The sequence below is a fragment of the Dasypus novemcinctus genome, chromosome 1, assembly GCF_030445035.2.
Source record: "Dasypus novemcinctus isolate mDasNov1 chromosome 1, mDasNov1.1.hap2, whole genome shotgun sequence".
Lineage (NCBI taxonomy): Eukaryota > Metazoa > Chordata > Mammalia > Cingulata > Dasypodidae > Dasypus > Dasypus novemcinctus.
In genome coordinates, this window is record NC_080673.1 from 122,536,965 (window position 1) to 122,563,199 (window position 26,235).

A 26,235-nucleotide genomic window follows, 5' to 3' on the forward strand; every position below is an offset into this window, starting at 1 on the left:
GGAAAAGCAGCTTTGATTTACAAAAAATTTGACCTCACATAGTGTCTTACTAAGCTTATTTATACTGGTTTTGTGTAGTGCTGTTGCTGATCACCTCTCTTGGTCTTGGTGTTTTTTATGCAATTAATTGCACAAAATATTGTTGTCAGGAATGGGAAGTCAGCTTCTAGCTAATACTGTGAGCATCCCCTCCTTGGATATGAAGGATGCCCTTGAGATAACCAGATATTTACCCAATACTTTTATAATTTCAAGTCATCATTTAGTATTGGCAACTTAGGGCATAGCAAAATAATGGTGTTTTACCTGGATACATTTATGATACTTCTGCATATGTTTTTTTCTTGAGAAATTGAATGTTGTTTGGAACTTTTTGTTCCTTATATTTTAGTTATTTATTAATAATACAGAGAATGATAATTTATTTTTTGGCTATCAATGACCTTCTTTCTTTTTTCCCAATTATCCATATTTAGATTAATTTAACATGTCTTTGATAAAAGGATGAGAAATGGAATCAGTCCCCACATTTTTGACCCTCTTTGTATTAGGTGTCTCAAAGGAAAATATGAAAAACAAAAGAAAGGTAAATGCTAAAATATCCTCAATTATTAAAAACAACAACAACAACAACAAAAACAAGTGGGTGAAATAACTAAGCATTAAGGCTGGCAGCCATTGATTTATCACACATTGTGTTCTGAAGGTAATCTGAACCTGCCTGCTTGACTTCTTTCCTGAGCTGTCTCTGAGACATCTCAAACATAGCATATCCTAAACGGAACTCTTAATTTTCTTTTTCAAGTCTATCTTCCTGCTTCCATTTCCCCCATTTCCACAAATGTCACCCCCATGCACCTAATTGTTCATGTTAGAGTTCCATTCCAGTTGCACCTCACTTACAATATATATAAGAAAGTCCTATTGATTCTAAAATAGGCTATATTGATTTCATTCATTTTATCTATATACATTGCCGTTTTCTTAGTTCAAACCACCTTTAACACTCTTCTAGAGTACTGCATTAGTATACTAACTGGCATCCCTTCCTCTGCTTTTCTCTCCTTACAACCATTCTCCACAAAGGCGTAGGAATGACTTTCTTAAAATAAAAACCAGATCATTTTATTCCCCTGGTTATAATTCAACAACAGCTTTCCATTGTACATGGAGGAAAATCCAAAACCCTTATAATGGGCTATAAGGCCTTGCAAGATATGGCTCCTCCCTCTCTCCCAACCACTTCTCTCTGCTCCTCAGACAACACTGCAGTTCCTTGAGGACTTAAGTTGTTCTCTGCCTCAGGGCTCTGCTGCATCTTCTGCATCCCCAGGGTTCACATGACAACTGCTTTTTATCTTTAGGTCTTGGCTCAGATTTTCTCTCCTGGAGAAGCCTTGCCTCATACAAAATGTAAACTAAGTTTCTCATATTATTCTTTTTCTAGCAAATCTTTATTTTGTTTATTTGCTTAAATATTTCTGTCTTCCCAATTAGTATGTAAATTCCATGAGAAACGGGACAGTTATATCTTGAATAAGTTTCTTGCTCAATGCCTTGCATACAGTAGGTACTTAATAAATGCTTATTGAGTGAATGATCTGGAAATTCACTTTCCCACAGAAATATTAGAAATTAATTTTCTTTCCCAGGCACCCCATAAAAGCCTATCTATTTCAAGGTTGTAATTTATCCATTGCTCTAGGAATAGCAGCTTGAGTTATGGGTTCTGAGAGCAGGCGCTATGAAGTGGGACCCAGGAAAAGGAGAAGGAATCATTTTCTCTCATTTTCTTACATAGAGATTCAGCTATAGACAAATTATAAAACTGATGAAGTTTGTCTTCTGCATCTTCATACTTCTTTTCCTGAATCCTTCTTTATTTTATTTTGAGTGTTGAAAAAAGCAGAGATCCACGCAGCAAAGGCCAAGAAAAAGAGTAATGAGTAACCAGGGAGAGGAACCAGGACTCATGGAAATAGGAGCTGGGAAGCAGTTAAGGACAAAGTAAGCTCTTGCTTTGTCTCACTTGTGAACCACCCAGTTTCTCTTCCTGGCCTTTCTAGTGTTCTCCGTTGATGTGCTCTATTCTCTGCTGGCTGGTTTACTCTGCTTACTTATAACTTGGGTTTTCAAACAGTCACCCTGGCCAGCACTTCCTGGCCCTTTTCTACTACAGCTCTTAAGCTTTAGTTCCCATTACAGACTGTCTCAGACTGCTTTCCATTTCTGAATTCCTGCCAGAGGAATCTTATTGGCCTGTATCATCTTTTGGAGCCAGGACTTAAGATTCCCATTTGTTGGTGTAGCAGTTTGATATTATTGATGAATTCCAAAAATAGATATTTGATTATGTTTGTAATCTGGTCTGTATCTGGGTATGATTAAGTTATGATTAGGGCTTTGGTTGGGCCATGTCATTAGGGTGTTGAGTCCCCATCCCTTGGTTGGTGGGGATTCACAGATAAAAGGCAAGGCAAAGGATGGAGTTGAAGGATTTTTGATGTTGGAGTTTTGATGTTGGAATTTGATGCTGAAGCCTTAAGCTGGAGCCCCAGGATGTAAGCACACAGAGGAAAGAGAAGCAAGACCCTGGAAAAGAGGAACCCAGGAAACCTAAACCCTCACAGATGTTGGCAGCCATCTTGCTCCAACATGTGAAAATAGACTTTGGTGAGGGAAGTAACTTATGCTTTATGGTCTGGTATCTGTAAGCACCTACCTCAAATAAATACCCTTTATAAAAACCAACCAATTTCTGTTATTTTGCATCAGCAGCCCTTTGGCTGACTAATATAGAGTTGGCTTCCCATTGAGTCACTTCTATACCCTTGGACCAGTCATCTGTGCCCAAGGTGGGGCTGAGATCATGTGACAGGGCGTACAGTCATGGAAGCAGCCGGTGCTTTGGGTGGGTTACCTTCCGTTAGAAAAGAATATGCCTAGACAAGAAAGACAGCATCTCTAGTACTGTATCGCAGTCTTTCCAGGTTGCCAAATCCCTTACGCTGGCTTAACTATCTACTCCAACTTCCAACCCAAAACCTGCCCAGCATGATCCATAAATGCCCACCTTCATTAGCAAGTCAAAATGCTTTCCTGAAATGAAATTGACATTATCCCTGTATCTCAGGAGTTCAAGTCACTTGAGATACAAAATTGCATAGAACAGAGTGTCCACTTTTAAGAAGTTTGTGGCATAATTAAGGGCATGGACCAGTACAACACTTTTTTTTTCAGTGTGCTGAATGCTATTATAGATTGATGTAGTCAAAGTGTTTTTGCAGAGTCCCGTGGTGAAAATGAATATTTTGCTTGCATAGAAAGAGAAAGCTGAGTAAGTCTTCATGGAACACCTGGCCTTCCAACTCACTTTTGAAAGATGAATTAAGGTTTAGAATGGGGTAAAAAGGCATTGGCAAAGCCAGGGAGCTGTAAGCCATGGCCTATCAGACAGCTGCTGTGCCTGGTGCAGGAAATTTAAGCAGGGGTTCTGTTAAGATGTGGGCTGGAAAGGTAGGGTGGAGCCTAATTACTGGACAAGGCACAGCAATAGTGGACAGGGATTCATGGAATTCTGGAGAAAAGATGTGAGACATCATAGACATGGGAGGCATCAACTAGGCAATGATAAATCCCAGTGCAATCTTATTTCCACTTCATATTAGAAACATACAACCACTTTTTGTTCAATTTAATTTCATAAGTATTTATCAAGCATTAATACATGTTAAGAGCTCAGAGGAAAGCTGTATTTTTGTGGCACCCTAGTTAAACACATGGTATGGGTGATGTCTCCCAGGAAGATTATGCAGAAAAAAAAAAGAATTTGGGGCAGGGGAGGTGGCGTGGGAGACTAACATAAAAAATACCAAGAAATAGCATGATTGCCAAGGTAGTGTGAAAACCAAAGAGAAGTGGAGGTCAAGGGAAGAGATTCAGGGAGGAAAAGGAGTGGTTAGCAGTGTCAGGTGCTGCAGAGTGGTGACATATGATGAAGATTGCAATTTGACATTTAGGAGGGTTGTCGTTGAGTGGGATGCAGAGCAAGGAGGCACAGGTTCCTGGGTTTAGAGAGTAGCAGATAATCCTCTCTAATTTCATCTAGTGCTAACTCTACACAAAAAAAGGAGTCTCATTTAAGTCAATTTGAATACTTTGTTAGCAGTTCTTGGAAAAGGTTTGATGACAAGGAGATGGAAGCTCTTGGTTTAAATGTAGATTCTGGATTATTTATGGATTTAATTTGTCCCTGTGATCCATGTCCCCAGTTGACACAGGCTATCAAGAGTTAGCTGCATTCTTTTCTTCTTTAAAAAGTAGGAAGGATATTTAATCATAATTGAGTTGCTCTAATAGAAATTTTAATAAAACTGGCCTGAGCTAGGACTGGGATGTTACATAAGCAATTGGAGAGTATGAGCTCTCCTCTGGGGTTCATCTGGTGCACTGGCATAATTCTTAGGACTGAAATATGTATGTTATCCAAAGAGGTCATGGGGTATTTATAAATGAAGTTTAAGTTAAAGTCTAGGCAAACACATACAGAACATAAAACATAGTTTTCTGGGAATTTAAACCTCTCTATAACTTGGGTAAAACTAAACAAAAAAAAAGATAGGTTTGACAGCATACTCCTTTAATTTAAATCATTAAATGACCTTCAATCATGCTATTTCTTGATAACTTTTCTGTCACTATTATAACCTTAAATTCTTTTTTTCTGCATGGTCTTCCTGGGAGACCTGCATCTCTCATACCCCTAATCATGTTAGAATTTTTCTTTCAAAGAAAAACCTAATTTCGTTGATATTTCCATCTAAAAGTCTTCATTGATTCCCCATTGCCTATGGGATTAATATCAGACTCCTTTGAATAATAACCCAAACCACTTCCTACTTCTGTGGGCATATGACCTACCTTCTGCCCTCAAGTGCTACCTCTCAGCCGTACTTAACTGCATGTAGTCCCAGACACATGTTCTCTCTTACCTTTTTCCTCTCTATTCCTGGGATCCTTGCCTTCCTTCCTGGTGCTTAACAACTTCTGTTCTTTCTCCTAGTCTTAGTCTAAATACCACCGCCTCCCAGAAGCCTTTCTGCATCATCTCCCTTGTGCTCCCAGTTTATGCTGTGCATTTCTCTGTTGCAATACCTGCTCCAATGATTGGCTGTCATTTGTTCTTATAAGGAGCTCCTTGATTGCACAATGTCGTCTCATATTTATATACTAAGTTAACTTTTTTTCCATGCCTGGCACATATAGGTGCTTGGTAAATGATTATGGAATTGAACTGAAGAACAACAACAAAATCCAGGTAGTTGTGAGAACCTAATAGTAAATTTAGGTGTGATTATATATAATGGGCTATCATCAGGTTGAAACTGCCCTAATTTGTCCACTTCTCCCACCTGCTCTCCATCACTTTATGGGGAAATTGATCTACATGTTATTCCCCAAGGTCACCACATGCATTTATTCCTCCCATTGTGCCCTTGTTCATGCCATTGCCCTTGCCTGGCAATCCCATCCTCCTTGTACATTTAGAAGTTATTGTCTAACTCTGTGCTGGACATTGTGGTAGGCTCTTAAGCCTTAACTGTCTGAATAAAACCCCACCATTCAAGGCTTCTCTCAAGTCCTACTCAGACTTGCATCTTCTTCTTTCCAAAGTTCTCAGCCCCCCACTCTTTTTTTTTTTGTATCATTTAAGCACTTTCTATAGGTACAACACTTTTAGTATTTAATAAACACATACTATCTTTTAGGGTTATTTTTCCTTTTGGGCATATTACACACCTATCCAACTAAATCACAAGACTCTTGAGGATGAGTGTTGTATTTTCAGTTTCTATCTTTATGAAGAGCCTTCATAAATGTTGGCCAGTGATTGAGAGGACCCAAGGGAGATTTCTGAGATGAAACTCTGATTTTACACCTGGAATCGACTGGGTGTATTTGTGATGTTACTATTCACGAAAGCAGGTCAGTCTGGCAGCAGTCAGGGATTCTGAAACTGAAGGGTCACTTTGGGAAGCATAATTGTCCAAGTTCATTAAAAGTAAATATCTCCCAGATGGGAAGATTAGGTCATGTAAAGATGCCAGTTTTTCCCAAATTGCTGTGATTTATAGACTTAATACAATAGTATTTAAAATCTCATAGAGATAGGGGGTAGAGTTTATCTGGAAGGAAAGTTAGAATTTACAAAGGAAATTCTGAAAAAGTATTCTGAAAAAGACTATCCCTATTAGATATTAGAGTGCAAAAAGCTATAATAGTTTATACTCAACCACAAATTGAAAAATACATAATCTTTTATTTTATATATCATACCGTATTCCATATTGTAGTATTATATGTTCCATATTATACTATAATGCATGTGTAAAAAATGCCTTTAATTGGTCTCAGCCTTTAACTCTTCTCAGCCTTCATCCAAGCTGCTGGTGGAAAAAGCCTTAATGTGTAAAATTTAATACAATTCAATCATTTCTGATTCAAAATAGTCGTTTGGTGGTATAATGCTCAGTTCATGTGAAGTTCAAACCCCTAACTCTCTGAAGACTCCCCCTCCCCTTTCCATGGTGGCATCTGAGAACAGGGAGAGGCTTGTGTATTTTCCTGGCAGTGAGGTGAGGATGTCTTTGTCACTGTGCTGTCCTTTGGGTCCTTTCTGGATTCTATTGGATTCCCTTGTTACAGCAGATCATTGGATATCAGGTTGAGCTGGGTTAGGTTCCAGCTTTTCTGGGCATTGTGCTGGTACCCACTGCTGAAGTCTGTAGACTCTGCCATAGTATTCAGCCATGATGTGTACAGTCTCTGTGGCTCCTTTATCTTAACCAGGGACTCTTCGGTCCATTGGTTCTCTTAGCACATCCATCCCGCATCAGGGTCCATAAGGACTTCTGGATCCTCTGTTCATGCTAGCTGCTGTGATGGGCCCTTGCCTGGGTGCCTCTCTTAGCCATCAAGAGTCCTACTCCTGAGCAGCCCCATGCTTGTGCCCTCTGGAGTATAGGATCTTTCTAAGGCACTTGCAGTTTTCTGGGCTATTTCCTAAGAAGCAACGGGGAAGGAGTAAGCTTCCACTGCCTCTCACTTCCTGCCTCCTGGGTGATGGAGTGGTTCAGCCTAAGTCGTGAGCCAGGTCACTGCTGTTTGATCACCTGGCCGCCTGTTTCTCCTCTCTTCTCAACTCCTATATTTCTTCTTCCTGTCTTACAGGAGTGCCACAAATTTTATCCTTTCCTTAGGTGGTTTTTGCCCTTCCCCTTCTCAGGGGCAGCAATGGAAGAAAATGGATTACTCACAAGGAAAGGGCATTTGGAAGTATTTTAAAAAACTATGGTCCTTTCACATTAAAAAATTGGTTATATGATTCAAGAGCTATCATACAGCCGTGGCAAAAGGCAAGATTTGTTTCTATAAATATTGTTGGAATAACTAGTTAGCAATTGGAGGGGAATCAATTTAAACCACCTAGCAAAGTAAATAACAAATGGATTAAATAATTAAGTATAAAAAGTCAAACTATAATCCAGCATGAAGAAAATAAAGATTTATCAAATGCTAGAGGGGGTTATATTTGTAAACTTGGGGTTTTAAAGTGGCTTAATGATGACTTCACTGCACATAAAGTTCCACACTTCTTGTACTGACTGTGCCCAGCACTGTGTCCCTAACAGCATCTGGCTCATATGCTTGTTGAATGTGGCAGTGCATGGATACATGAACAAATGTGCAGACCCTTCATTCTGATAAGCTATGAGAGTCCTCTGAGAACATGCGAATCCTGGAGAGAAGATAAAAAGGCCTCGTGGGGCTACCAGGTGCCACTTTCAACACTTTAGGACTGTGCTATTTATTCTTTATGTTTTATTGGGAAAAAGGTACAGAAAAGCATGAGATCTCAGAACCAAAAGAAAAAGAAATAAAGGTCTTTCAAGGCTCTACGATGGTGTTGGGGGAATGGTGAGCTTCTAAATGTTCTTTAGGCAATCTAATCCTCTTTCTCTTTTTGTGGTAGCAAATAAAACGATTGCCTCTCTCCTGCTTCATGTCCCCTTCTCTAGCTAAAAAAGAAGCTAAGGAGAGTTGCAGCTAAAAAAGGAGCTCCATCTGGATTTTTCTTAGTTTCATTACTGCCCCCATCATGGGGATCTGTGAAACTTACCACACTCCAGGAATAGCTTGCTTGTTTGTCTGAGTGACTTCCTGTGGGCAGGGATATGTCTATCTAGTTCACCGTTGTATCTCCTGTACTTAGCGAGTGCCTGTTTCACAGGAAAATGTGAAAACATTTGTCAAGTGGATGAATATGTGCCTACTATGGGCCTGTAGAGGGTGAATTAGAAGAACTAATGAGAAGACATAACCCTCGCCTTGTAGTTTATCAAGCAAAAATGTTTGGTCTTTATTAGCGATATTCTTTGTGTCATTGTGTTCTCAGAGAATGCTCAATATTAGACTTCAGCACATTAATTAGCCCTAGAGACATTCAGATCCAGAATACATTATAGTCATTTGTCTTGGCCTTGTTCGTGCACTGAGTTCATCATTGTTTTATTCTGAGCACAGCTCCTTCTCTGCTGCACTGTAGAGTTATTAATAATTATAGGAGCTTCCCAACTTCAGTCAGTGGCATGCCTGAGAGGGATGTTCAAAAGAGATAGGAAGGATTCATCTCCCAAGTAATTTGTATGCCAGGAGAGTGGCACTCCTTAGAAAATCTGTTCTTTGTAGCTGGTGTGGTTTGTGATAGGGTGGGCATGGAGGGGAGAATCACAGCCGCTAGGGTAGACAGAGAGAGAGACACGCTGGTAGAACTAAAGCCCCCTTCCCCCACCCCCAGGATTAGACAGGTGCTAAGGGTAGGTCAGGTAGAGTTGACAGCCGGCAGTGGGGAGACAGAACAAGCAAGGCAGGCAGGCCCCTGCACCCAAGCAGGCATGGGGTGGTTCTGGAAGAGGGTCTGGTGGTAGAGAGCAGGCAGCAAGAGCACATGGTAGAGGATTCCATGTAGTGGTTAGGAAGGGTGGCTTGAAGAGAACCCATTTGAGTTCAAATACTGGCACAGACACTTACTAAATCCATGACTTTGAACAAGTCAGGTAATCTCTCTGAGCTTTGGTTTCCTTTCTAAAACAGGGGAAATAATAATAATAGTACCTAAATTATAGGATTGTTGTGAGGATTAAATGAGATGATACATGCAAAGCACATGGCTCTTACAAGAGCACAGTACATCCTAGTTTTTTTTTATTTAAAAGTTATTTTTATACCAATGTTCCAAGTTACTCAGTTAAGTGATTAACATTGTAGCATAACTACAATGACAAATATGCTTTAGTCAGCGATTACTGACTAAATTTTTGTTCATTCGCTATCTTGAGGGATTTGGAACGATGCTCACTCAGACTTCTTTAGGCTAAGAAGGGAAGTAGATATTAGGGGCAGAGTAATGGAATGTTTTGCTTGTTGCTGAAGATACTCATTGCTTTGGGAGTGGGGATGGCCCATCATTGCAGTTTTGTTGGTTGTCCAGGGCAAGCCCAAAGAACTGGAGGGTTTGGAAGGAGTTGGCCATATATCTGCTGGGTTTCAGGGTTCAACTGGCTTAGGAACAATCCAAAGGCTTTAAGTCTTTGAGAAATATACTTAACAGGTAAATTGAAAATTGTAGATTCAAATTAAAGAAGTAGAAGAACCATGATTAGGGGATTTACAAATGAGTAAATATGTTGTATCGGGGAAGTAGATTTTCAAATATTCCCAGGTAAAGTCCGGGAGGTATGTGTTGATTTAATGAGGCTGTGGGCCTTCCCTCTGGTGTCTGGATGTCCCTAAGGCACTTTTGTTTGAGGTTTTGTTTACTGTGGCAGTTTGTGAAGTCAGCCTGAGCCTGCATAAGTGTAACCTCTGGAGTGACCTCCCAACTCATCTTGAAATCCCATAGCTATAAAAACTATTTGATATTTCCCCTTTTTGTTCAAGGTCTTTCTCCAAATGTGTTGTTGATTAAGGTTTGGTAATAATCCCTCGGGGCCAGAGAGACCCACCCAGGGGAGTCCTGACCCACATGGGGGGGTTGTGGGGGAAGAGGTTGCGAGTTTATTTGCAGGGTTTGGCTTAGAGAGAAGCCACACTTGAGTAACAAACAGGTTTTTAGGAGGTACCTCTTAGCCATTAATGATAATTATTCCAGTAATAGAGTTTAATGCATACATTAAGATCGAGGGCTTGGTTTGTTAGCCTGTTTTCTTTTCTTAGGTGAGGTTTGTATATTCCAGAGCTTTTGGCCATCTTATTTGAGAAAGTAGCAGGACTTCCCTAGGAGAGAAGTTTAGTATTTTCTTAGCTACTGTGCAGGCATCTATCTATCCAGAAAACATGTCTATGACAACAAGGACCCATTTATACCCATAGAAGTATGAAACTACATAATGTTCAAGATATTTGAAAGGCCCTGTCTGTCGAGACACCTGTGTCCACCTTTAACTTACCAGGGTTATGTTAATTGAGAGGTAGAACATAAATTATATACTTGCCTTGCTTCCTGTGTAAAGTTCGCTGTTTGTTTTTCATGAAGATGAAGCTTTGTCCTGCACCTGACTGTATGTACTTTCCGAGAAGCCACAGAGTTAAAAAGTATAATTGACAAGAATATTTGTTTGTTTCTGTGGTTTGTAACATTTTTCTAAGAATAAAAATGCAACATTCTCCTACCCCCACCCCCATTTTTGACACAACATTGGTGTGGTACCTCTGTTATAATTGAAGCAAGAATGTTAAAATGTTACTGTTAACTATAGCCCTTGCTTTAGGTGCATTTTCACCCAAATACCACTCCATTATCAACGTCCTGTACTAGTGATGTACCTTTGTTACAGATTACGAAAGAACATCCTTATATTTATATATTTAACAACAATCCTTGGTTACCAGAAGGTCCACTGTGTTAAACAATTCCACATTTTATCTTCCAGCTTTCTAGTAACATATATGACCCAAAACTTTCCCTTTCAACCATGTTCACACACTTACTTCAATGCTGTTAACTATATGCACAATGTTCCATTGCCATAATTACGTTCCAAATCATTACAATCAACCCAGTTACACACGCTGCACATACTAAGCATCAGCTCCCATTCTCTACCCCATTCCGTCTCCTGCTAACTTGTCCTCCAGATTCTACCTCTATGGGTTTGCTCATTACAATTTTTTTCATGTCAGTGCTATTCAATATTTGTCCTTTTTGTCTGGCTTATTTCACTCACCATAAGGCCCTGGAGGTTCATCCTTGTTGTCACATGTGTCAGTACTTCATTCCTTCTTACAGCTGAATAATACTCCATTGAATATATATATCACATTTTGTTTAACCATTCTTCTGTTGCTGAGCACTTGGGTTGCTTCCACCTTTTGGCATTTGTGGATATTGCCGCTATGAACATTAGTGTGCTTGTGCTTGTTTCTGTTTGTGTCCCTGCTTTCATTTCATTTGAGTATAAAATTCAAAAGACTGCTGGATCATATTGCAGTTCTATACTTAGCTTCCTGAGGAGCCAAACCACCAAACTGTCTTGCGCAATGGCTGTATCATTCTATATTCCCACAAGCTGTAAATGAGTGTTCCTATTTCTCTACATCCTCTCCAACTTGTAGTTTTCTGTTTTTTTTTTTTTTAATAGTGCCCAGCCTTGTATGTATAAAATGATATCTCATTGTGTTTCTTATTTGCATTTCCCTAATAGCTAGTGATAATGGGAATCTTTTCATGTGCCATTTGTATTTTGTCTTTGGAAAAATGTCTGTTCAAGTCTCTTGCCCATTTTTTTAAAATTGGGTTGTTTTTTTTGTTAAGTTGTAGGATTGCTTTATATATGTTGGATGCTTGGCCCCTAACAGATATGTGGTTTCCAAATATTTTTTCCTGTTGAGTAGGCTGCCTTTTCACTTTCTTGACAAATTCCTTTGAAGCACACAAGTTTTTAATTTTGATATGGTCCTAATTACCTAATTTTTCTTTTGTTACTTGTGCTCTGAGTGTAAAGTTTATGAAACCATTACCTACCACATAATCCCAAAGATGCTTCCCTACATTTTCTTTTAGGAGTTTTATGGTCCTGGCTCCTATATTTAGGTCTTTGACCTATCTTGAGTTAATTTTTTTGTATAGTGTGTGAGATAGGGATTTTTCTTTCTTTCTTTTGGATATGGATATCCAGTTTTCTAGCACCATTTTTGAAGAGACTATTCTGTCCCATTTTAGTGGACTTGGCAGTCTTGTCAGATATCCATTGGCTGTAGATGTGCAGATCTATTTCTGAACTCTCAGTTTGATTTTATTGGTCAATATGTCTATTCTTGTGCCAATACCATGCTGTTTTGCCCACTTCAGGTTTGTCATATGCTTTAAAGTCAGGTGTGTGAGTCCTCCAACTTTGTTCTTCTTTGTCAAGATGTTTTTGGCTATTTACAGCCCCTAACTCTTCCATATAATTTTATAATTGGCTTTTCGATTTCTGCAAAAAAAAAAAAAAAAAAAAAAAAAGAAGGCTGTTGGCATTTTTATTAGGATTGCTTTGAATCTGTTAACTAGTTTAGGTAGAACTGACATCTTAATGATATTGAGTCTTCCAATCCATGAACGTAGAATGTCCTTCCATTTATTTTGATCTTCTTTGATTTTTTAGCAATATTGTGTAGTTTTTGGTGTATAAATCCTTTACATATTTAGTTAAATTTATTCCAACATACTTGATTCTTTTATTTGCAATTGTAAATGGGATTATTTTCTTGATTTCCTCTTCAGATTGCTCATTCCTGGAAACACTACTGGTTTTTGTGTGCTGATCTTGTTTCCCACCAATACCTTGACTCTATTATCTCTAGTAGCTTTGTTGTATATTTTTCAGGACTTTCTATATATAGAGTCATGTAATCTGCAAATAATGGAAGTTTTACTTCTTTCCCTTCCAATTTGGATGCCCTTTATTCTTTTTCTTGCCTAATTGCTCTTACAAGAACTTCTAAAACAATGATGAATAACAGTTGTGACAGCAAACATCCTTGTCTTTTTCTGGATCTTAGAAGGGAAGCTTTCATTATTTCACCACTGAGTATGAAGTTCCTGTGGATTTTTCCATATAGGATAAAAAGGGCATATAGCCCTTTATCATGTTGAGGAAATTTCTATCTATTCCTATCTTTTTTTTTCCTATCAAGAAAGGATGTTGGATTTTGTTGAATGCCTTTTCGGCTTCATGTAATTTTTCTCCTTTGATTTGTTAATGTGGTGTATTTCATTGTTGAACCACCCTTACATACCTGTGATAATATCCACTTGATCATATAGGTCACTCATTTAATGTGTTATTGGATTGGATTTACAGGTATTTTGTTGAGGAATTTCCATCTAAACTCATTAGAGAGACTGGTCCGTAATTTTCTTTTCTTGTAGCATCTTTATATGGCTTTGGTATTAGGGTGATGTTGCTCCATAGAATGATTTAGACAATACTCCATTTTTATTTTTTGGAAGAGTTTGAACAGGATTGGTATTATTTCTTTTTGGAATTATTGGTAGAATTCACCTGTGAAACCATCTGGTCTTGGCTTTTCTTTGTTAGGATTTCTGATGACTGATTCAATCTCTTTACGTAATTGGTTGGTCAAGGTCTTCTTTATCTTCTTTTGTTAGCATAGTTTGTTCACATGTTTCTAGGAAGTCATTCATTTAATCAAAATTGACTAACTTGTTGGCTTACAGTTGTTCACAATATCCTTTTATGATCCTTTTTATTTTTGCAGGGTCAGTGGTAATGCCCCCTGTCTCGTTTCTGATTTTATTTGCCTCTTCTCACTTTCTTTCTTTGTTAGTCTAGCTAAGGGCTAGTGAATTTTGTTACTCTTCTCAAAGAACCAGCTTTTGGTTTTATTGATTCTCTCCATTTTTAAAAATTCTCAATTTCATTTATTTCTGCTCTAATCTTTGTTATTTCTTTTATTCTGCTTGCTTAGGCATTAGTTTGCTGTTATTTTTCTAGTTCCTCAAGGTGTGGAACTAGGTCTTTGATTTTAGCTCTTTCTTTTTTTTTAACATAAACTTTTAGGGCTATAAATTTCCCTCTTAGCATTGCCTTCACTATATCCCATAAATTTTGATATGTTGTGTTCTCATTTTCATTTGCCTTGAGATATTTATTGATTTCTCTTGCACTTTCTTCTTCGACCCACTGCTTATTTAAGAGTGTGCTGTTTAATTTCCATATATTTGTGAATTTTTCAGTTCTCCACCCATTATTGATTTCCGGCTTCATTCCCTTATGGTTAGAGAAAGTGCTTTGTATAATCTCAGTCTTTCTAAATTCATTGAGGCTTGTTCTAATCTAACATGTGAATTAACCTGGAGAATGAGCCATGAGCACTTAAGAAGAATGTATATCCTGATGTTTTGGGGTGCAATGTTTTGTATACGCCCATTAGGTCTAGTCTATTTATCATATTATTCAAGATCTCTGTTTCTTTATTGAACCCCTGTCTAGATGTTCTATCATTTTGCTAAGCATAGTGTATTGAAGCTTCCACCATTATGGGAGAGGTGTCTATTTCTCACCTCATGACTTTTGGGGCAGCATGGTTGAGTGCTTCCTGGCACCAGGCTACTTCCCCTATACGCCCACTGCTTCCCTCATGCTAGCAAGCCTGCCTGTCTTGCTGCTTCTGGAGAAGTGCATGCTGCCTCTCCCATCTCCACCATCTTGGCTCTCCCAGATATTAGTTTTCACCATAATTTTCAGAGGAATATGTAACATTTCAAGTAGTGGTGACTAGCACTATTGCTAGCTGTGGTGCTTCCCCATATTTATTATTTCCCTTAATCCCATCTACATTTTTGTATAATATCCCATCATTAAACTCTCTTCAGTCATTCCTTTTGAGTGTTTCCTCTCTTTCCTTCTGGGATTTTGACCAGTACACGGATATAGCAATACAGCACAATTATCAGAAATAAGGGAATGGGTGCCAGGCAAGCAAAAGCAACAGATGTCTGACAGCAACTGAGGCTGACCAACACTGCTCCCAGATTAGAACACTCCAGGCAACTGATACTAGAGGCAGGATTAGACTCACAGCTCTCATAATCCTAGGTGTAGGAAGAGAAGAAAATAGGACGAAGGGAATCCAGAGTGGCCTGGTATCAGCTTAAATATGATAAAAGTGGAATAATGTCCAAATCATTTAAATCTACACTCCTCTAAAAGGAAAAACTTCTTAAAATTCTGATGGAGGGTTGGATGCTTTCCCTCTCCCCCAACAAGGAGGTGATGGCCTTAAATTATGAAAAAATTACACTTTGAAAAGACATAGGCCTTTTGAATTAAACTACCTCCATGATTTCTTCCAAAGAGGATCATGTTAAAAAGTAACCCACAGGACAGATGAATATCATACAATACTATACAGTCTTGACTGCCCAGTTTTCACCCTACAAATCATTAAGTGACAAACTCTCTTGTTAACCTTTCCTTTCCAGCAATTTCTTCTTGTGTTGTTCTGAAAAGCAAGCACAGTCAAGGACATGAAGTGGGGGGCTTTCTTTATGTCATGTCAGCTCAGAGGTGTCCCTTTGTTGCAGCATCTGAACATGGGAAGACACTTACCATTACAGCCTTCTAAGAGAGCAGGCTAGTATTGCCATGAGTTATTGTGTCACTAATTACCCCATTTGTAGAGTGATCCCATTAAATTACCCTACAGCTTCTAATTAAGGGAACTCAGACCAGAGCTCATATTTAAGAGCACTCCCTTGTCAGTTTCTTGCTGAGGTTTAAATAAAATTCTCTGTCATTGGTAGAGCAAACTAAAACATTTCCTAATTCACTAAAAATAGCAGGTGTTATATATTGGGGTCCAATGTGGGTAGGACTGCTGGTGGGGAAATGGATGGTACTTGAGGAGAGAGGCCACCTAAATTCCCTTTTGGTTTCCATTAAAGTTCTACATGGAATATACTTTATCAGATCTGCAGGCTTAGATGTCAGAGTGCTCATTTTCTTAAACAGTTCTAGAAGACATAATCACATTCACCCCTTGCTGTTATCAACTTTGGATTAACTTTACAGAGCATGTTGTCTTAATTAATACTTACGAGAGTTAAGGTCAAATTTCCAGGACAGCTTAGAATTAATTTGATTATAAAATGAAATTATGGATTTCTTTTATAAAGTTTTCTTCTGCTGATATGTCATTTGTGTGTGTATGTGTGTGTATGTGGAGGTGGGGGAAACTAGTCTTATTAGGTAGGTTCTTTTTATTGAAAATGTCTTGAAGTCTACAATAGAACACTATTCAAGCATGCCCTGAATTAGACACACCTGATTTGTGTATCTCTTACAGAATTACACAATAACCCTTCCCCTACCTGCCCAACTGCAAAGCTATTCTGCTGACTTCCCTTCTCATTCATGGTTCCCATAGAGTAAGCTTGGCCATTGTTAAAGTAAAATATTAGACAGCGTTTTAATTATGGGAGTTTATTTGAGCAGTTTATGATTAATGAATGGGGCGTCCGCCACCGAGAGGTGAAAAGGGGAAGCTTATAGGGATGAAAAGGCAGAAGCAAGTGAGGAAGTGTTCTGATTGGCTGACGTTTCATTTCCAAAGGGAGCTCTTACAAACTGGTGAGCAGATATACATTGGTAAGTATAGTATGTCCAATCTGATAAGCTGTCTCTCCTGGGCCAAAACTGGTTTAGAACCAGATGTTGCTTATCTGCAATTTGGTAGGGTGCTACGATTGTTCCATTTCCTTGGAAAGTTCTGCAATTGTTTTTGTCTTCTGGAAAATCCTTTTAGGGAAAAGGCCCCTTCCAGTGATGCTCAAGGCAGGATATCAGAGTCCTTGGCCATTGATGCCAGCTCAAGTCTGAGTTGGATAAATTTCTGATCTATTACTTCTTTACTACCTCTGTTCTTCCTTTTGAGGCAATTATTTATGCAATATAGTTTTTGCTTGTTTTCTGATTACCACTATTCTGGGCTCAGCTAATTTTTCCTTGGGCAATTTTTCTTATATAAATAGTATAGTGTTTAAAGGTCATGAGTTTTGGAATTAGACAGACTGGTTTTATCATTCAAGCATTGGTTGCTTTCCGTGCTTCACTCTGCCCATCTAAAAACCCTGAGATAAGAGCACAATCACACCTACTTTGTAGCCATGCTAAGAGGATCATGTAAAACAATGCATGTAAGTTGGATGGTGTAGTGTGAATACATAGGAAGTGCTAAAAATCGTGAGGTGTTCATGCCATTTGTTATTTTTAAGTTTATTTTTCTTCCTAGACCCATATTTCCTCTCTTTTAAAATTTTCACTCAATTGTTTAAGAAAACTGAGATTTATTTTTTTCCATTTGATGATCTCCCACCCCCACTCCCACTCCTTGCACATTTCTATGTTTTTCAAGCTGGGGCACAGGTGACAACAGGGCCAGGGAATGTGCCCTGCCACAGGAAGTTTGCTTAACAACCTTCTTTCTTCTGCTACTCTTTACCACTCAGCAGTCCAAAATGAACCTAATCATGGCTGCTAAATATCAGAATCATGCTTGTTATTCACATGAATTAAAAAAAAAAAAAAAAAAAAAGGAAAACCATTCGCTTGGGAGTGGAGGAGGAGAATTTCAGACATATTAGCATATTAGCAGTGAAAGTTCTAAAAAGGCCTCTTCAGAATTTCCAGAATTTCTATTCTAGTCTCCATCCTCTTCTAATCAAATATGTTTTTTGATTCACACTATTGTTCAAAATATAAGAAAACAGCAAAACAGTTTCTCAATTGATTTTTTATTATTTTCTACATTGTTAGTACTGTGATAGTATAATACTTTTACTGCAATTGCATAGCATTTCATTTATATTAGTGCTTAAATAGTCCTTTATGGTACAGCCTATAAATTATGTCTCTGGGGAAGATAATCTCTTTGTTCTTAAAAGCTAATACTTAAAGAAATTTTTAGAAGACCACCAATTTGTAAATGGGGGACCGACTGCATATCATGACATGCTTGTGATTTTTTAACAGGCCTATTCACCATTCTGATTAGATATGACATTTACCTGGAAAGACTCAAGAAGAACTCATTTAACGCCAAATGAAAATGGTATATCTCTAGAATTGGATTAGCTTTTATTCACCTTTATAAATGGAAGTCTTGTCTTTAAATCATGTTTGCTATCATGATGAAGACTTTAAGCTGTGTATAAAGATCGTGCCTAGGGATGTTTATGCCATTTAAATTGGTATAAAAGCCCAACTAAATTTCTAAAAATATAAATAAACAGAATGTGTGTGCTTTTGTTTTTAAATTGGAGGGGCTAAAGTACTGTCACAGATCTACTTTGGGACTAGCTTGAATAATTTACTGATACTTAGCCTGTGTCCCTTCTTTTGGCTCACCCACGTGATTCAATTAAATTAAGAATTTTATCACCAGGCGCTTAAAAGGGAAAAGGAAAAGAGCTTCATTTATTCAAATTCTTCAAAGAGAAATAGAAAGAGAACTAGTAGGATTTTCCTTGACTTTCCTACTTCTTATCCCAAGTAACTACCCTCTTGACAGGCCAGTGGTCCTCAAATTATAGTTTGTAGGCCACGATATTTGAATCCCATGGGCATGCTGATAAAACACACATTCATGGGGGCCACCCCAGACCCCCTCAGAATTTCTGGAGTTGGGGCTGGGGAAAGCACATGGTTATCAATCTCCCAAATGATCTTTATGTACTCTATAGTTTTAGAAGCGCCAGTCCAGCCATTCTTCCTCAGGATGTATGTGCTGGGCTATGAGTGTGATGTATGGCCCCTTGAAATTCAGGAACAGGTTCTGCTGAACCTACATTTTTTTGGATTCTCAGCTTCATGGTGGTGGATTTGTCAGAGTCTAGAGGGATCTCAAAGCACTGTATGAATAAGTGAAAGATGAACACTGTAGACTCCTTACAGAGTTTACTTCCCCATCCTACCTTCTGTCCATCACAAGGAAGCCTATTCCTGTTGGTCTCTCTCCTCTAAGGGGGCAGAGAGAAGATAGGGATGTCCTAAAGACAACTTGTTTTCAGTTGACTCAGTTCCTCATATTCATTTTTTTGAAGGAACATCTATTTACTATTGGCTTAACTGCTTTAAAAGACTAAGGGCAGGGAAGTGGATGTGGCTCAAGTGATAAGGCCTATCATATGGGAGGACCCGGGTTTGATCCCTGAAGCCTCCTGGTGAAAAAGAAGAAGAAAAAGCGTGCCTGCATGGCAAGCCAAGTGCCTGTGTGGTGAGAAAAATGCCCACGTGGTGAGCCGAGTGCCTGAGCAGGGAGCTGAGTCCCCACGTGGTGTGCCAAGTGTCCATGTGAGTGCCCACGCGGTGATCCAGTGCCTGTGTGGTGAACCAGCGCCTGCATGGTGAGCCAAGTGCCCAAGTGAGTGCCTGCATGGCAAGCCAAATGCCCACGTGGTGAGCCAGTGCCTGTGTGGCAAGCCAGTGCCTGTGCAAGTGAGTAATGCAGCAAAATGATGATGCAACAAAAGGGAGATGAAGGGTAGAGTCAAGGTGAAGTGCAGCAGAGACCAGGAATTGAGGTGGCGCAACTGATAGGGAACCTCTCTCTACATCAGAGGTCCCCAGGATTGAATCTGGGTGAATCCTACAGGAGAAAGATGAGAAGAGAAGACAAAAAGAGAAACAGGCACAGAAGATCACACAGCAAATGGACACAGAGCAAAAACAGCAGGGTGGGGAGGGGGGAGATAAAAAGACTAAGGGCAGTAATTCTTGAAGGAATCTGTGAAGTAAAACCTATTTAGATAGCAACAATAAGATGTTCTTTGCCTTTTCAATGGTAGCATTTGCACTGATTGTGCTTGCTGAGCAATGGAAGCCAAAAGTGTTGCGGTTTAGCATGAATTTAGGCAATAGCACCAAACCTTACTACTAGCATTGTAAATTACCACTGTGCATTTGCATTTTTGCGGGGGAAAAAAGCCAGTTTCACCTAAAAATATCCTTGATGAAGTAGGAAAAAGTATTAATTTTATTAAATTTCAAGCCTTGTGTACACATCTCTAATATTTTGTGTGATGAAATGGAAAGTATGTATAAAGCATTTCTGCTGCATACAGAAGTTTAGTGGTTGTTTTGAGGAAAAGCACTTAAGTGATTGAATTGCCAGCTGAACTAGCCTCTTTTTCATAAAATATCTTTTTCACATGAACAAACAAATGCTACATGAACTGTGGTTATCCAAACTCAAGCAGCTGGCATCCATGTTCTGAAAAATGAACAAAGTAAACCTGGTTGCTTCAAGCAAATACCTGACAATATTTGTTGCCCCTGATAAAATTTAAGCTTTCAATTCAAGGGAAAATTAGAATTTTTGAAAACTTGTATTTGACCCCATGAACTGCATACTTACCAACAGGTAAAGATTCTTCTGGTGAGATTGGTTATTGGCAAATGTGATTTTTTAATATTTTATAATGAAATGTGTAAACATTTGGGAGATTTGCATAACTCAGTGAGCCACTGTTTTCCAATTACCAAAGATGCTGCAATGACTCTTGAATGGGTAAAAGATTTGTTCAAGTGCAAAATAGACCAACAAATTTTTATGTAATGAAGTATAAAAAGTTTGCTGATATGATCGATATTAGATTCTAATTGCAACTATTCTTTAAGAAATTACCATTTGTGGAAATTTGGCATATTATCAGAGAAATATATCTGAAAGAATTATTACAAATACTTTTTCCTTCACCAAATACATATCTGAATGGGTGAGGCTGTGCTTTCCTTATTTATTTCAACCAAAATCTATCAAAACAGTTTAAATAAAGAAGCAGTATGAGAATCTAGTTGCCTTCTATTAAGTCTGACATTAAAGAGATTTGCAAAAATGTAAAGCAATGCCATCTTCTCACAGAAGGTTTTGTTTTGTACATAAAAATATGTGGTTTATGTTAACAAGTAATGGGCTTATTATTTTTAAATGAATTAATAAATATATATTTAATAATATATAATGATATATAATATATAATAATAAATATATATTTTTTAAATTTGTCAGTTCCAGTTTCTAATACAGTGACTATAAATAGATAAAACCCACATAAACAAAAGCTCTTTGGGGGCATCAATGATTTTTAAGAGTGTAAAGGGATCCTGAGACCAAGAAGTTTGAAGACTATTGACTTAGGGAGACAATTTCTAGCAATTTTGTAGTAATTGTTTTAGAGTTAACTTTGATTCATGGTATATCACATGGTACATGAAACCAATATAGTCACTATCTGAATGATAAAGCTTGACTTTTGCTTTTTTCCCCCATTGCGAAAAATCATAATAATATTTTATCACAAAAATATTCTTATATATAGTTCAGTGCCTACTTTACCTTTCCTAATAGGTTAGATAATTATAAACAAACCTGGAAAAAGATACATCAAACAAATGTTTTTGAGGACTTGTTTCAATCTTAATGAGAATTTATTTAAATTAGGAGACATTAAAATTTGCCCTACGGAAATGCACTTGAAAGTATTGCCATATACATGTCTTCTTTTCGTTTCTTCCACTATTTTCTTTTTCTAATCTACAGAGCATGCCTTCATTTTCTTCTTTCTTCCTTACCTCTTCTTTTGTTCATAGTCCCCCTTCTTTCCCCTTGACTTATTATAGCTGGAAGTATTTCCTTATGTGTTGCACCTTTCGGTTTTATCTATATCCTCTGAATCGGTAAATAAGAGCAAGGCATTGACAAAGTGCAGGTGCATCTTTGCCTTCTCAGCTTCCAGACCCATTCCGTATGTAAAATTCAACACTGGAGTGAGCCTATGCTGCATTTCTATTCTTAGATATGTAGAGGCTATAAAGGAAAGTTAGGTATGGGAAAGGATTTTTACCTTAAAACCTATAACCTCCAGAGCAGGGGTTCTTAACAAGGGGTCTGTGAACTTGAACTGAAACTAAAAAAAACAACAAAAAACCACATTATTCTTGTGGGGATGAGTTGGTGTGGGTGTGATATATTTATTAAATAATACACAGTATAGTGTGGACTCAGTAAGGAGTGTGTGGTTTTCACCTGACTGGCAAAGAGGTCCATGGAACAAAAATGGTCAGGAATCCCTGCTCTAGAGGAAATAGAATAAGTCCTACTATTATACTGTGCTCTTCATAGCTTTCTTTCTCATTTTCCCTCTAGTCCAAAAGTCAATCCAGGGTTGGCCTGAAATCAAGTACCAAGCAAAAGGTATGTTTTTTGTTTAGTTTTGTTTTTGTCCACTGCATTGTTCCTGTTCCTTTTAAAAATAATTATTTTGGTGGGTGCTTTTTTCCTTTTCTGAAGAGAATGACTCATCTTTGGAAGATGAGGATATACCCAGAAACAAGGTATTTCTTTTTATTTTCCTTTGCTTTGCTCCCATAATAGCAAAACTGAAATTAGAGAAAGATTCTTGAACTGAAATGGAATTTGAGAGATATTCTTGAAAACCAGTGAGTGGCAGGACCTGAGAATTTCCTCTTGGCTTACAAGCAAACTGAAAGCAAGGTTAGAAGAGACTCTACCGAATTCAGCTCTTTTATTTTCTAAATCCTTCACAGTGAGGGAATTTGCTCCTATCTCTTTTCATATTTTTACTAAACTTTGTTGTCTCGGTATCTTCTGCAGAGAATGACCTTCACCTATGACCTGCAGTGAATTGGTGAAAGCATTAACTCTGTAATTCAAAAAGAATTGGTTTCAATTCCTGGTTCTGTCACTTTACTAGCTATGTGACCTTGGACTTATTTGTACAAATAAGATAATCACATTCACTAGAGTAGTTTATTTTGAGGATAAAATGAGGTAATATATGTGAAGTCACTTATGTCCTAGTGCCTAGTATAGAATATTAAATTCTTCAGTATTTCCTTGATAGTTTAGAAATACGTAACACTAGAATATTTGAAATTCCAAAATTTTAATCCCCAGATATACATATTTATACATGTTTAAATTAAGTTCTTTTTTGGTGATGTGTGTATGTGCAAATGATAAGCCAATGATACAAATAGACATTAAGGTTTGGAAAAGTTCATATTAAAAAATTATTATTCTAATATAGATGCTTGCATACTTGGAGTACTTAGCTAACCTTTCATGATAATGGACATATTAACTTAAAATACATTTTTTTTAATGTCAATTCCCTGAGGAAAAAAAAATTACTACAAGAATGCAAAGCATCCAAGAGGTGCTTAAAAAACTAAAGAAGGTAATGCATGTGAAAGCACTGAGCTCAGTGCTTGAGTAGCTTTTTATTAAAGAAACATCTAGTTGATTGGGAAGATCATGGGTTCCAACCCAGCTTTAACACACACTAGATAATAATAGCTAATACTGATATAGCAAACCTTGTGCTCCAGGTATAGTTAAAAACACTTTACCAGGTTTAACTCATTTAAACTTGAAACCTCAACAGCCTGAGAGGCTGGTGTTCTTGTATTCCTCCTGGCTCATCAAGAGAACAAAACCATATCAATTATATGCACAGAGAGATTTTAATATGAAGAATGTTAACCAGTTGTAATATTGTTAAGAGTAGAAAGAGAGTAGAAAGAGAATTCTAAGGTATCATGGATCACTAGGAGATAGCAATTCCAGGAGGCAGCTACCAGCCTAGGGCTGGGGAACAAAGGGAGGAATTGGGATTATTTAAAGTTTTTAGATACTTAGAGGAAGCACCCTGCAGGGTGCATGTTTATGAAGGGTGAACTATGAGAGTGGTTCTGCAAGTACTGGGAAAACTGAAAATTGGATTCATTAGTAAGGAAGGGTGGTGCTGTGGAGGCGAGGCTCGTCGGAAGCTCATGGAAGGAGTAAGTCCCATTTACCTAGTCGAGCCCGGCAGCCTGCCTCTAGCACCCTGTACTGTCAGAGCTAACAAGAAGCCTGTTGACAAAGCAGAAATGTGGTTTGCAGGAACTTTAGCCCCAGGATCACAAAGCCAGGTATAGAAAGGTGAGTTTGGGGCTGGGAGACCATAATTTAATAACTGGTAGAATTATGAGCTCCATCTTGAGGATGAGGAAACCAAGACACAGATACACTAAGCTGTGTTGGCCCCAAGTCACACAGCTAGGAAGATTCAGGGAGGACACTGAAACCTAATCAGTCTGGCTCCAAAGCCCATGCTCTTTAGCCCTTGGACAAGTGAGTGACTGGACTAAAGCATTTCATTGAGCCTTTTAAAATATGCAAAATGGAGTTAATAATTCTAGTTGGGTTGTTGTAAGGATTAAATAAAAATGATGTACCTATCACACTTCCTGGCACATAGTAAGTGCAAAATAAATATTAGGTCTTGTTAAACATGACTTTTTTTTGTTTTGTTTTGAGTATGGGAACTTAGTCTCGCCTTGATGAAGGTATGTGAAGTTTTTAAAGTATTGTCTTTGGCTTGGTGTGCTCCCATCCCCAGTGGGTTGTTTGTTTAGCTGATTATCACCTCTCCAATTTAGTATTGTTAAATAAGTTTTGAAAAAAATTTGGTTAGATTTCAGAGAGTTTTATTAAATCAATTCATGATTTGGGGAGATTCCAATCGCCATAAGGGAGAGTGGAATTCCATTTATCAAAGAGAGCAGCAAGATTTTATAGACAGAACAAGGGAGTACATTGAGAGGAAATCTTCATTGGTTAAGGCAAGTGTTGCTTAGCAACAAGGAAGTTAGCAGGCCTAAGAATAGGGATCAGCTGATTGGGTGATTTAAATTCTGGATGAACCGGGCATTTACAGGGAATAGAAACTTCTTAGATTTCTTTGTTTGTTTTGCTGAGATAGGATTTAGCATGGGAAGTTTCTGGTTAGGCCTACTAGATTTAATTTAACAGCATATTTAAAGTTTCTAGTGAACAGCAGAGAAAAATTTAATGCTTGATCACAGGAGGTTTTATTGATGATGTCATTAAAATCAGAATTTATTGGGGAATGATGAGTGCACTCGTTGAGTTAGCCTTTCACTTCAGATTTTTAGCAGTCTGAGTGTTAGTGAAACACTCTGGGTTCTGGGTTTCTAAGTTTTTGGCTATGTCACATAAAGGGATTTAAGGACATGCCGTAGGGCAGGAAAGGGAGTAAAGGCCCCTCTTGATATAGATGTGGAGTGGACACAACCATTCCAAGGTCCACAGGATGAAGGAACAGAGTATGGATTAGAGTGGACTTATTGATATTCTATTCATGAACTATTGTGATTAGTAATTGAAGAAAATGTGGCATTGGTGTGGAGAAAGTGGCCATGGTGGCTGCTGGGAGTAGGGAATGGGAGGAAGAGATGAGATGTGGGGTGTTTTCAGGACTTGGAGTTGTCCTGGGTGGTGCTGCGGGGACAGTTACTGGACATGGTATGTCCTTCCATGGCCCGCTGGGTGGAATGTGGGAGAGTGTGGGCTATGGTGTGGGCCATTGACCATGAGGTGCAGCGGTGCTCAGAGATGTATTCACCAAATGCAATGAATGTCTCATGATGATGGAGATTGTTGTTATGGGGGAAGGAGTGGGGTGAGGGGGTGGGGGTTATATGAGGACCTCATATTTTTTTAACATAATATTAAAAAAATAAATAAAGACAACAACAACAAAAAAGAAATGAGAAAGGGAAGCGGACTTGGCCCTGTGGATAGGGCGTCAAACCTTGACCCGTGTGGAGCTGGCCCATGCGCAGTGCTGATGCGCGCAAGGAGTGCCCTGCCACACAGGGGTGTCCCCGCGTAGGGGAGCCCCACGCGCAAGGAGTGCGCCCCGTAAGGAGAGCCGCCCAGCGCCAAAGAAAGTGCAGCCTGCCCAGGAATGGCGCTGCACACATGGAGAGCTGACGCAGCAAGACGACGCAAGAGCTACAAAAAACGAAACACAGATTTCCATGCGGCTGACAACAGAAGTGGACAAAAAGAGGAACACACAGCAAATGGACACAGAACAGACAACTGGGGCGGGGGTGGGGAGAGAAATAAATAAAATAAATCTTTAAAAAAAAAAAAAAGGTACATTCCCGAGACACAGGTGCGGACAAACTGCAGGGTCAGACTCGTGCCTGGGGCCCTGGGTCGGTCATTTTAAGGCCCTCCCTCCTGCCCCTTGGCTGTATTAAGGCGGGATCTCAGCTATCTGCTCTCCGAGTGGCT

The 26,235-nt window shown here is 38.6% G+C and overlaps 1 protein-coding gene across 3 annotated transcripts in view; it reads left to right on the top strand.

Annotated features, from left to right (window-relative positions):
- Nucleotides 1-26,235, top strand: part of RASGEF1B (RasGEF domain family member 1B) — a 595,268-nt gene that overhangs the window by 91,331 nt on the left and 477,702 nt on the right. For 2 of the 3 annotated variants that reach the window (XM_071215856.1, XM_058296515.2), the window contains exon 2: nucleotides 22,270-22,317. Coding sequence is in view for 1 of the 3 variants with exons in the window: in XM_058296515.2 (XP_058152498.1) it covers nucleotides 22,270-22,317 (48 nt within the window). In the remaining 2 variants the exon portion in view is untranslated. Of the gene's footprint in view, nucleotides 1-22,269; nucleotides 22,318-22,413; nucleotides 22,458-26,235 lie in introns of all 3 variants that reach the window. The other variant, XM_071215864.1, reaches the window with a different exon arrangement.